Here is a 12,188-nt window from a genome sequence, read left to right on the forward strand (position 1 = left end):
TGTACTTTGGGGGTTACAGCACCCTTTAATGGTCAAGCCAGCCGGCCCTTTACTTATGACACAGGCGCACGCTTGGCACTACTTTGTTGATGCACGTGCGGCTACTGTGCACACAATTCACAAACACAGAAAATAATTTTTTTTTTGGTTTGGACTGGAGTGTACTTTCGGGGGTTACAGCACCCTTTAACGGTCAAGCCAGCCGGCCCTTTACTTATGACACAGGCGCACGCTTGGCACTACTTTGTTGATGCACATGCGGCTACTGCGCACACAATTCACAAACACAGAAAATAATTTTTTTTTTGGTTTGGACTGGAGTTTACTTTCGGGGGTTACAGCACCCTTTAACGGTCAAGCCAGCCGGCCCTTTACTTATGACACAGGTGCACGCTTGGCACTACTTTGTTGATGCACGTGCGGCTACTGCGCACACAATTCACAAACACAGAAAATATATAATTTTTTTAGCACTTGGGGGGAGCACCCCTGATGGACAGAGCACCCCCTGGACAACACTACAGCACCCCTTTAGGACTGGGACACTGCACAGGACTTTGGAGTGGACACAGCCCCTATGGAGAACTGACTGCACAACACAGTCCTGCCAGCCCCTATGGACTTTGAAGTAGTGGACACAGCCCCTATTAACAACAGCAGCACAGCACAACACAGCCAGCCCCTATGGACTTTGAAGTAGTGGACAACAGTAGCACTACACTACACTACACTACACTACACAGCCCTAACTCCCACCCTCCCTCTTCACTGTCCACAGCCGAGTGAGAAAATGGCGCCGACGCGGGTACCTTATATAGGATCCAAAACCCACGAGACTCGGAAGGCGGGATGATGACGTTTTGCCTCGATTTCAGATCCGAGTCAGGCGGGAAAAGTCGAGCCTGATTCGGATCGGACTCGGATCTGGGGGGCTCGGGGGGGTTCGGATTTCAGAAATCCGAACCCGCTCACCCCTAATATACACTTGCTAATGTGGGCAGCGATGAAGCAACGGCGGGGTCCATGCTGCGTTCAGCAGCATAGCACTCGCTAACGATGTCACCTGTCGGACTAGCGGGTACACACTAGCCGATGTGCCCAATACGAGTGTCGCTCCGATCCGCTGGATAGGGCAACATATCGCTTAAGCTGGGCATCCACTATAAAATTTCCTGTCAGATATCTGTCCAATCTGGCTGGTTGGAATGAAAACCTGGTAATGTATGGGAGCGCATGACAATCGTCCATTTGCTCACAATTACTGGAAAATAGCCAAAAATGGTGGTTCAGACAAATTGGTTAAAGCACACAAATGTAACCAATTTGAAATAAACATTTTTGTCCTTTTTCAGTGTTTAAAACCATATGATCGACTGTCATTTGCTCCCATACATTACCAGGTTTTCATTCCAACCAGCCAGATTGGACAGATATCTGACAGAAAATTGTATAGTGTGTGCCCAGCATTAGTGTGTACCCGGCATTATTAGTACATAGGACAAGACATGTTTAATGTATGCAACAAACCAGCCAAGGGTACATCACGTATGACAACATCGAGGCATGCTTTTAGGATTTCTGCATGTGGAAACAGGTAGGATAATTACTGACCCAGTATAATACATCAACTCCCCTTTTCATCATTAAAGAAAACCTGAAAACATGACCTGATGATGATATTTGAGGATTGGAGTTGTGATCCCCTTATATCACAGGTTCTCAAACTCGGTCCTCAGGACCTCAAACAGTGCATGTTTTCCAGGTCTCCTCAGAATCACAAGTGAAATAATTAGCTCCACCTGGGGATCTTTTAAAATGTGTCAGTGAGTAATGAGTACACCTGTGCACCTGCTAGGAGACCTACAAAATGTGAACTGTGTGGGGTCCTGAGGACCGAGTTTGAGAACCACTGCCCTATATAATCACTAGTCTCAGGCTCCAGTCCTAGGATTGTCAGACAGTCCAGGTAATAGGGAGATCCTGCATGAGCACAGGTGTGTCAGTCACATGGTCCCCTAATGACCCATGTGTGCCTATATAAAGGTGATCCTAGAGCCCTGGTTATTAGTGCAGGCTGAGCTCTGTATTCTGTGGGCACTGAGCTAAGGAAGAGACATCACCAGGTAACAGGATGGTTCTATCAGACAGTGAGAAGGCTGCTATGGACTCTCTGTTTGAGAAGGTTGCCCTTAAATCTGAGGAGTTGGGGTGTGAGGCTATGGACAGGTGAGACATCTATAAAGTTCTATGTCCTGGTTTTCAAGCACAGTCCCTCTTTTCCCAGCTGGTATTTCACTTTTTTTTTTACTATTCTAATGACTATGGGTGGTATTAGCATTAGGGATTCTGGTCTACTTATAGTTGTAAACAATGTTATTTATTTGGAACACGATGGGTCCTACATGTCTGTGTAGAGATAAATGTCACACAGAATAAGGACATATTGTTGCTTGAGCTGTAGGTATAACCCATCACCAGCTCCTGCAGTCATATGGTGTCACTAACCTGTCTCTTCTAGGTGCTTCTCAGTATACATTGTGTCTGTGGTGGGATCTGTCTCTATGGGCTCTATTTACTACGATCTGCATTTCTAATGCAGATTGTAGTGTGATATTACCGAGTGAATTTGCATTGTGAATTCAGGCAATATCACAGGGACTTGCTACAAATCCCTTGCAGGGACAGAGCTTGTGATAAAGCTCTCTGTGAATCCCACCTGCACACTAGTCATGGTATTTTCGCAAAAAAATACTGTGACTAGTGCCCCGTGCATGCGGCTGCTGCTACCCCCACCTTGGTGCTAAGCCTGGCCCCCCCCCCCTCTCCCTTAATTACTTACCTGCATGATCCGGTGAAGTCTTCCATATCCTCCGGTCAGGTAATATCCCGTACTGCACTGGGACCCGATCACCTGCTGACCGGAGGGGAGAAATCACCGGAGCCTGACCACCGGTCCCTGGAGTCAGGCAAGTTTATTTATTTTTTTGTGTATCAGCGTGTGATCAGTTTAGGCCACACAGCTGATCCCTTGGGCCAGCTCCGGGCTCTGCTCTCTCCGTCAGAGTGGAGCAGGAGTCCGGTAACCATGGGAGACCCTGGATAACGCCACCTCCAGGTGGTGGTATTATCACAGGGCTTTCCCCAGTATTTTTTTTTGCAATTTATTTTTAGTAACTTTGGCCAGATCACATTTCCCATTACAATTATGGGAAATGCGATCTGATTACTAAAAATAAGTGATACTTAGGGGTTGGAGTAGAATTTTATGAATTCTACTCCAACTGCCCTGTAATAACTATAGGTGATACTAAAATAATGTGAAAACACAAAACAGCCTTTTTCCCTTTTATTTTAGTAAAAATGTTAATAAATAGAGCCCTATGGGCAGTAACTAGAACCTACACTCGGTAATCTGGGCATCTTCTACTAGTTACATGTGACAGGGCTCAGGATCTTTCATTTTGGTGGGGATGGGGACTGCAGGAATGTTAAGTTACACTGAGTTTCTGTAATACACTTTGATTAACCCATGCAGATTTATTTAATGTTGATTCCATGTGGCCTATACACTCATCTTAAATTCTTGCATGCACTGCTGTAAACTACTCTAGGGTTAAACAAACTGCAATATCCTTAGTGCTGTGACTGCTATGTGTATGGTATGTCCTGTATCCTCGTATACTGGACAGGATGTCAGAGGGAGGAGCTGTATAATAAGACGTCTCTCCTGCATCCCTTCCCTTAGCCACAGTGTGGTCCTCATGGCTGGCAGAAGTGGGGTTACTAGGTACGTGCACCTGTATATTGTCCTGATACCTCCATCACCTGTAGCAGGTGGTGTTACCTGCAGGCTTCTGTAGTGGTGACTGGAATACTAGGACATATAACAGATCAGTGTATATTACCTGGCAGTGTTACAATACAGAAGCTCACTTGTAGTAACTATGGTGTCTCACCCATGACTGGTTCTGCACTACAACGATGGGGTGTAGTCAAGGGCTCCACCAAGGATGGTGGGGAAATACTGACTATGTTGAACAATCAGAAGCTGTCTGTATACATTATTCCTAGTTTAATCTACTATAGAATTTGTCTTGCAGTCTGAATTTCCCACTTGTAGATCTAATACAGGGTCTTCAAAACTACAGTAAGCCGATCCTGAAGTATCAGTAACAGGTCATGATGTTAGGGTTTCTTTGGATATGGGTGGGATGGTTACTGACCAAGAAAAATGGACTAACTCTCCTGTGCTTAACAAACAAATCCAAAAAGAGCTGTGGGTACTTTAAGATTGGAGTTTGAAACGCCTGATCTAATTACTAGTCTCGTGCTCCAATCCTAGGAGTTCTTAGACAGGCCAGGTTAGAGGGATATCCTGCATGAGCACAGTTGTTGGTCCCATGATCCACAAATGACCCATTTGTAGCTTGCATAAAGGTGTTCTAGGTCACCAGGTAACGGGATGGGCCTGTCAGACAGGGGCACGGACTGAGAATATTCCTGCTAAAGCTTAGTAATTGGGGGGAGGCCATGGACAGGTGAGACCCCGATAGTGCTGTCGGCATTTCCCACTAATGCCCCACTGCTCTATTGTAATCTGTAACTGACATCACTTTTATTTCCATGATCAGACTAGTGCAAACAATAAAGTAACTGATAATGGGTTACTGCTGCAGCTTTTTCTTAATGACTATGTAGCCATGTTTCACCTATAGGTATTTTAGAGTCTTTTATTCACTGTTTTTCACAAATAATGGAATTAAATTGATCTGCCAGGGGGAAGTAACGTCTGTGCTATGTGCAAATACTGACTTTCTGCCGGGAAGATGGACTGATGGAAGATCCTGGGACACTTTACCCTATAACCACTCACTGTCTGGTCTGTAATGGGGCTTTAGTAGGCAGCTGTCCTGTCCGTAAAGTAGGGAGATATTTTGTAATCCCTCCCAGGTGATGGCAGAATCTGAGTCTGACCCTGTTTGTGGTGTCTATTGCTTAGCGTACTTTCATTAGTCACATGGGACTCCTGTCTTTTGCATTACATTCTTAGTATCCAGCTGGAAACTTTTATTTATCCCAATGCTTATTGAAATGTGTTTTGTGCAACCCATATCTGATTCCCCAGGCTGTGATGGCTGCATTCTAATGATACATGGCTAATCTGTATATTCTGTCATAATAAAATAATATTGTTGTGGCTATTTCATGACTTGGTTAATGTATAATTGGTTATCTGGGCCTCTGGTACAACTTAGCCTTCATGGTGCCTGTGTGTAATTAACTTCCAGTGAGGCAGACCACTGTATAATAGTATATCCCAAATCATCTAATACATAGTCACCATCAGAGGTGATGTATTGCTGGGGACACTGTACAGGATAGAATGACTAGTACAGCACCATGTGTGACAGTATATATATATATATATATATATTTTTTTTATTTTGTATTAGTGTAATGGATCAGCTCTCATTTGGAGAACAGTATCATTATTCCATGTAAGAATAGGAGGTGCAGCTCCCCACACCTCAGTCTTAGGCTGTCTCTTCCCATAAATCAGGGGCTGTAAGGATTTACATTCTGGCTTTATGTAACCTCTACAATGTAACTACTGATCTTCTCTCAGACTCTTCCAGAACCACCCTAAGACCAAGTCCCATTTTGGTGACAATGACCTGAGTCCTGGCTCCAAGTATCTACACACCCAGGGAGGGAAGATCATTGGAGCCTGTGTAGAAGCCCTGAAGAACCTGGGAGACCTTGCAGGGAGCCTGTCCAGTCTCCGAGACATGCACACAAACAAGCTGAAACTGACTGTAGCTACAATCAAGGTGAGCATGTGACCTGTGTAATATGCAAAGGAACGTTACCTGTATAGGAAGCCTGATGGGTGTGATTACCTGGTCTCTGCAGTAATAAGTATATGCATGTGTAGCACAGTGCAGCTTGGAATTCCTGTTATTAACAAAGAGCACTCTATTTCCTACAATAACTGTCTACAGAGCTTAACATAGACTACTGATTGCCCACATGTAACACAAGGAAGTAACATCTATGCTCCTGTGGATGACATTCTGCAGTCATGCATCTGGGTTATGTCTCGGTGGTGGAATGGTGCCATCAGAACTTGCATAATGTGGATCTGTTCCCTATATTGAAGTTTACTTTTTATCTTCCAATATAAAGACCTCCAATTAACCTAGTGGGCTCTGGCCGCTAGTTCAATGTACATTTAGATGCTTTCAATTATCTATCAGAGGGCCAAGTGCTGCTGGCTATTGAGATAGCTACTAGCACTTCCCTCAGGCAGCTGGGGGACTTGGGTAATTGTCCTACCTACTTTCCTAGTGTAACCCGTATGATCCAATATACAGCATCCCTAGATTGCCATCATGGCAGCTACATCATAAGATGCTATGCTCTACTAGTTATTGGTCCAAACTTTATACTCTATATCCATTTTACCTCCACGAGGAAATAGCAGTGGTTCTGATAAGCGATCAGTGAGATAATGTGACTAGGCTGGTATACTACAGTATATTCTAAGAAACAATAGATGTTAATCTGCCATGAAGGCTTTAGGGCTCGATCCAATTGGGTGGCATGGCACCTCGCACCCTTCACAGCCTGACTCTCCACTGAATTCGTCTGAATTTGCTCGCTGCCCCATAGGGTAGTGAGCACTTTCAGGTGGATCTGGGCACCCATCAAGCACTGCCACGGTCGCGATGACTCTCACGTGAGTACATCGCACCTAATTGGATCGAGCCCTATGTGTCTTAGATGTAGACTGATCTTTAGGAGATCACCAGATATGAGTGGGTACCTGATGTTATGTAGCCTATTACTGGGTAAGTGGCTAAACCATAGTGATCATGTCTTCAATTAAACTGAGAACCTCTTGTGTGAGACCAGCTTGTCAAGGCCTCATTGTAGTGGGTCGGCATAGGCGGCTGGGAATGGTAGGGCAAGCTGCTCGAGTAGACCTGTTGCTTTTAGAGCATGGAGACTGCAACACAAACTATACATTGGCATTAAACTTCTTACTATATATAGGTAATAGGTCAACTTTAAGGTTCCATTCTTTCATCTTTTGTCAGGGATAGGCCAAGCAAGGTCACCAGAAGTATCTCTGATCACAGAAGTGTTCAGCAGCTATGGCTGAAACCTAAGTTGATCCTTATAGCTTTCTTTTTCCTCAACACCTGTACAATCCTGCCTGAACTGTGTAGGTTACCTCAAGTTATCCTGAATTGCTACATCATATGTAATCTGGATTATACTTCATCACACACCTTAACACATTGTAAAACCCTAATAGCTGTAGGATGTTAGTAGAATGGAGACACAACCATTTGTATGGGCTCCTCAGTCCAGGTGACTAACATAGGACTCTCCTGCACAACTGAATCTTGTATATGTTCATGGATGGCTTTATACTAAATGGAGCTAATACTCTTCTTCTCCCCAGCTGATGTGTGACTGCCTCCTAGAGGTCATTGTCAAACACTTCCCTGATGCAGACCGGGCGGCCTGTGACAAGTTCCTCAGTGCAGTTGCTGCTAACCTGATCTCCAGCTAGAGGGAAGAGGAGGAATGGTCTGCTGTATCCAGAATGTGAGGTCTTCAATAACATGGCTCCTGTCACCTTGGTGTCTAACCACCTGCTTGAAGACTAACACAAGGCTGAGCATTACATGACCATGTGTTGTACATTTATCCTGTTATTAAACTATTTCCTAAACTGTAGACCACCTTGTATAGCTGTGATTAAAGCAATGGAACACTGATTTGGTTTATGTGGCCAGATCACTTCTGGATTTATAATGGAGGACTAGTGTAGACAGATGCCTGCTGATCAGGGGTCTGAGCACCCTGTGCTGGCGTGGTATGCTGTGCAACCAAAATTGAGGGTGTGGCCTCATTACCATAGGCCATGCCCCCTACATGACGTTGTTTGGAGGCATGCCCGCATGGCACGCTTCCAAGTAATGTCAGGCTGTGGGGGTAAAGCCCAGCCCTCCATCACTGGCTGGGCTTCCCCCAGCCCTTTCCCATCTGTGAATGGATGCTGTGCGCATGCACGCTGGATCCATTGCCACTCCAGGGGTATGGTGCTGCCACACAACTGCAGCGGTGGGGGTCCCCAACCTCCTGATTTCACCACCCGCAGGCCACTTCTGCCCACGGGTGGAACAGCGGGATTTGGATGTTGGGGAGGGGTGCGCACCTGTTCGACCGCACTGGTCGAACACCCCTAGAGACGACTCTGCTGCTGTTGCAGTTATTCTGGCCCCACTGTCCACCATTAGTGACAATAAGGGTGTTTCAGGCACTTATTTTTTTCTGTGTCCTGGTTCGGCTGCAGGTGTTAGCAGATTTTACAGCTTTTCATCATATGTTGGGATGACTCTTATGGAATTCATGTGGGGTGGGGGCCTCCTCATAAATCTGACATGAGCTACTTGATATCAGCCATGTTTTAAATGGAAATGCTAGAAGGATTTTGTCAAGTAGCAAGCTTGAGGTCTAGAATAATGAACCAGTCTGTGCCACCATTATACAATCCACTTGGAAAGTTGCTCCAGTGACTGGCAGCTCCAGAGGGACTGCAGAACAGTACAAAACTCAAATAGGGGAGCCACCAACTGCCACCCCAAATGTTGCCGAACATTGCCAGCGGGGACTCAATGGCAGTTGGTGTGGCTCCCCTGTCACATAATTAGCACAGTTGCTGGAGGGGGGGGGAGAATTTCCAAACTCCCTATTTCTGTAGTCTATAAAAATCATAGCACAATACTCTATTTCGAAATGTGACTGGAGGGTTTGATCACTTGTATAAATGTATCTCTGGTTGACACATCGAAAGGTCTTGTGACTTCTTCCCCCCCTACCCCCCATATAGTATTGAGCTCCCCATTGCCCTTTACTAGTTATTTGCATGTAGAGCTTGTAACTCACAGGTTCTCAAACTCTGTCCTCAGGACCCCACACAGTGCATGTTTTCCAGGTCTCTTCACAGAAACAAAAGTGATATTATAACCACCTGTGGATCTTCTAAAATGTCAGTGAGTAATGAATGCACCTGCTGGTTGACCTGGAAAATTTGACCTGTGCGGGGTCCTGAGGACCAAGTTTGAGAATCACTGTTGTAACTGTTCTGTGCTATGAAGTTGTCTTTGTAGTATTAGTGTAGGGGTAACATATATTCCATTACTGATGTGACCCGCAGGGGGCGATGAGGGCTTAATATTGACGTGATATTAGTCCGATTTTGTAGCTTTTTACTGTATTAATAGTAGCAGCTAGCAGAGTAATGTCTAGGGAGTGGCTGTAACATTAAAGTTAAGCATACACTAGACAAATATCTGTCCAATCTGGCTGGTAGGAATGAAAATCAGGTAGTGTGGGATCAAATGACTGACCATTTGCTCATGAACACTGAAACAGACAAAGGTGGTTCAGACAAATTAGTTAAATCCTTTACCAGTTTGAAAATATTTTAGTCCATTTTCATGTGTTTGGGTCCATATGGCTGAATCTCATTTGCTCCCATACATTACTAGGTTTTCATTCCAACTAGACAGATAATTGTATAGTGTATGCCCAGCATTAGTCATTACACAACTTGCAGACTAAAATACCTTTTTACTGCTATGGGCAGAAAAACTGGTACACTAAAGTACAATACACATCTGGTTTGCCCATAATGTAATATTATATTCTGCAGACAAACACAGAAAATAGGTGTCATTGAAAAGCCAGAGTTCAGTAATGGTGGGTACACACTACACGATATGCTCCCTGAGTGATATTGTGTAGTGTGTCCCTGGCAGGCTGTGCTCAATGTCGTTCATGACATTGAGCACAGCCGCTTAATGATATCGTTCAGCGCCGAGCTCTCTCCCCCATTCCCTGGCATGCAGCAACCTGGCGAGGTCACCAGATTGTGCTGCATGTTCAGGCGATGGACAATGTCGGAAACTACCAGTGGGAGTGCGCATCGCTGGTCATTTCCGACATAAAGGTGCACAATTATGATGTCGTAATCGTGCAGTTGCTCAGTAATATCGCCCAGTGTGTACCCACCATTAAACGCTGCAGTAAACTTAGTTGGGAAAGTGTGCTAAGCCTCTGCTCTCTTGTGCACATGATCCACCTTCCTGAATATCACGGAGGATGGTGCCACAGGAGGAGGGACCCACTCTCCACCCAGCAGGAAGGTACTATGTCTGGCTGCAGAGGTGGCCCAGCTGTACATGGGCATTAATGATTGTGCTAGTTGACTGAAGCTGATTACCCCAATGTATCCACTTTATTCCTCATACATCTCCCCCATAGTGGGAGTAGAGCTCAGAATTGGGAGCGTTGGCATTAACCAACATGACTATAGTGACCTAACTATGCTGACTAGCCTTGCCATAAGCAATGGAGATTGTGTTCTCTGTATGGCTCTCATGGACTGATAAATATTCCTGTATAACAAAGGGTTACGGAGTGAATAGATATCATTCCAACTTACTATAAAAATAATCACTAGAGAACCTAGATTTAATAAATGAAGATATAACTTTCTATTCTCGTGTCTGTTATTTCTTTAACTATTAGTATGGGTAAGTCTCCTAGAAATGTATTTATCGCAGGTTACATTCAGCTACTGCGAAGTATCACTATGTAGGATACATTAACAAGATGAGTTATCAGCATGAATAAGAATTTGACTTTAGCAATAATTGTTGCAAGTTGAATTTAATGGTGTATCTTTAACAATGTAATCCCATAGTTCCATACAGTAGATAGCTTTCATATATTGTCAATTGGTTGATGGACATAAATAAGAGGTTTGTGATGTCTTAATTTGGAAGCATTCTAGTCTGCATTGTATTGTCATTTAAGTTACAAAACCCCACAGTGTAAATAAATGCCACTCACATCAGGAGACAGGGTGGCCAGGTCCCCATGTGCACGGTGGAACACACCGGTGATACTGGACACACTACACTGACGGCGCCACGCCTGTAATAATGTGACCACCAGAAAAGTCACAGGTCGTGTGATGTGCGGTCAGGTGAGGCAGAGCCTTTCCGGTCATACTTTGGTATACTCCAGAGTTTTGACTATAAAAAATTTAAAGAGAATATTATAAATATCTACTTTGTTTTCTAACTTTTTTTTAATAGTCAAAACTCTGGAGCAGGGCTGGTGCCACCACTAGGTAGCTGCCTAAGGGCGCCACTCATAAATGAGCTTGTGTTCTGGACAGTAAAGTTAGTATATTTAAATTGATCATGGCTGCCTGTGTGAACTATGAGTGGCGGCTGCGGCATTGGTGTAGCCAGCCGCAGCCACCGCTCAGTGACAGTGTGTGCAGGGCAATCCGTGCTGCACACTGTCTCCTCGGCCGCAGCCACCGCTCAGTGACAGTGTGTGCAGGGCAATCCGTGCTCCACGCTGTCTCCTCGGCCGCAGCCACCGCTCAGTGACAGTGTGTGCAGGGCAATCCGTGTTCCACGCTGTCTCCTCGGCCGCAGCCACCGCTCAGTGACAGTGTGTGCAGGGCAATCCGTGCTCCACGCTGTCTCCTCGGCCGCAGCCACCGCTCAGTGACAGTGTGTGCAGGGCAATCCGTGCTGCACACTGTCTCCTCGGCCGCAGCCACCGCTCAGTGACAGTGTGTGCAGGGCAATCCGTGCTGCACACTGTCTCCTCGGCCGCGGCCACCGCTCAGTGACAGTGTGTGCAGGGCAATCCGTGCTCCACGCTGTCTCCTCGGTCGCAACCACCGCTCAGTGACAGTGTGTGCAGGGCAATCCGTGCTGCAGAGTCTCCTCGGCCACAGCCACCGCTCAGTGACAGAGTGTGCAGGGCAATCCGTGCTGCACACTGTCTCCTCATTCCCTGCAGCAGCACAGTGTCTGCCCGCCCGATGTGTCTGGAGCTCAGGATGTCTGCGTGTGTCAGCGCTGCTACTGACATACCGCCCTCATCGCCCACCCCCTTGCTTTATACTTCCCCTTTGCTCCTCAGAGCTGTAGCCGAGGAGCAAGGAATGGATGCCGACTGGGAAGGGAAAGGCTGCTGTGGCCTGTGTGAGTAATATATATATATATATATATATATATACACACACACACACACAAGAAATTTGTGTTGCGAGTATTAGTAAGTGTAATGGTGCTCTGTGTGTG

General features: G+C 45.6%; 1 protein-coding gene across 1 annotated transcript; it reads left to right on the forward strand.

Annotated features, from left to right (window-relative positions):
- The first annotated feature begins 2,049 nt into the window (after positions 1-2,049).
- On the forward strand, positions 2,050-7,749 carry LOC148532349 (hemoglobin heart muscle subunit alpha-type-like). The gene is made up of 3 exons (XM_088467985.1): positions 2,050-2,226; positions 5,627-5,831; positions 7,472-7,749. The coding sequence occupies exons 1-3, from the start codon at positions 2,132-2,134 to the stop codon at positions 7,580-7,582; spliced, it is 411 nt and encodes a 136-aa protein (XP_088324111.1). The 5' UTR covers positions 2,050-2,131; the 3' UTR covers positions 7,583-7,749.
- Positions 7,750-12,188: the final 4,439 nt, after the last annotated feature.

The sequence above is a fragment of the Taudactylus pleione genome, unplaced genomic scaffold (assembly GCF_031769625.1).
Source record: "Taudactylus pleione unplaced genomic scaffold, aTauple2 ptg000079l, whole genome shotgun sequence".
In the NCBI taxonomy this organism is placed as follows: domain Eukaryota; kingdom Metazoa; phylum Chordata; class Amphibia; order Anura; family Myobatrachidae; genus Taudactylus; species Taudactylus pleione.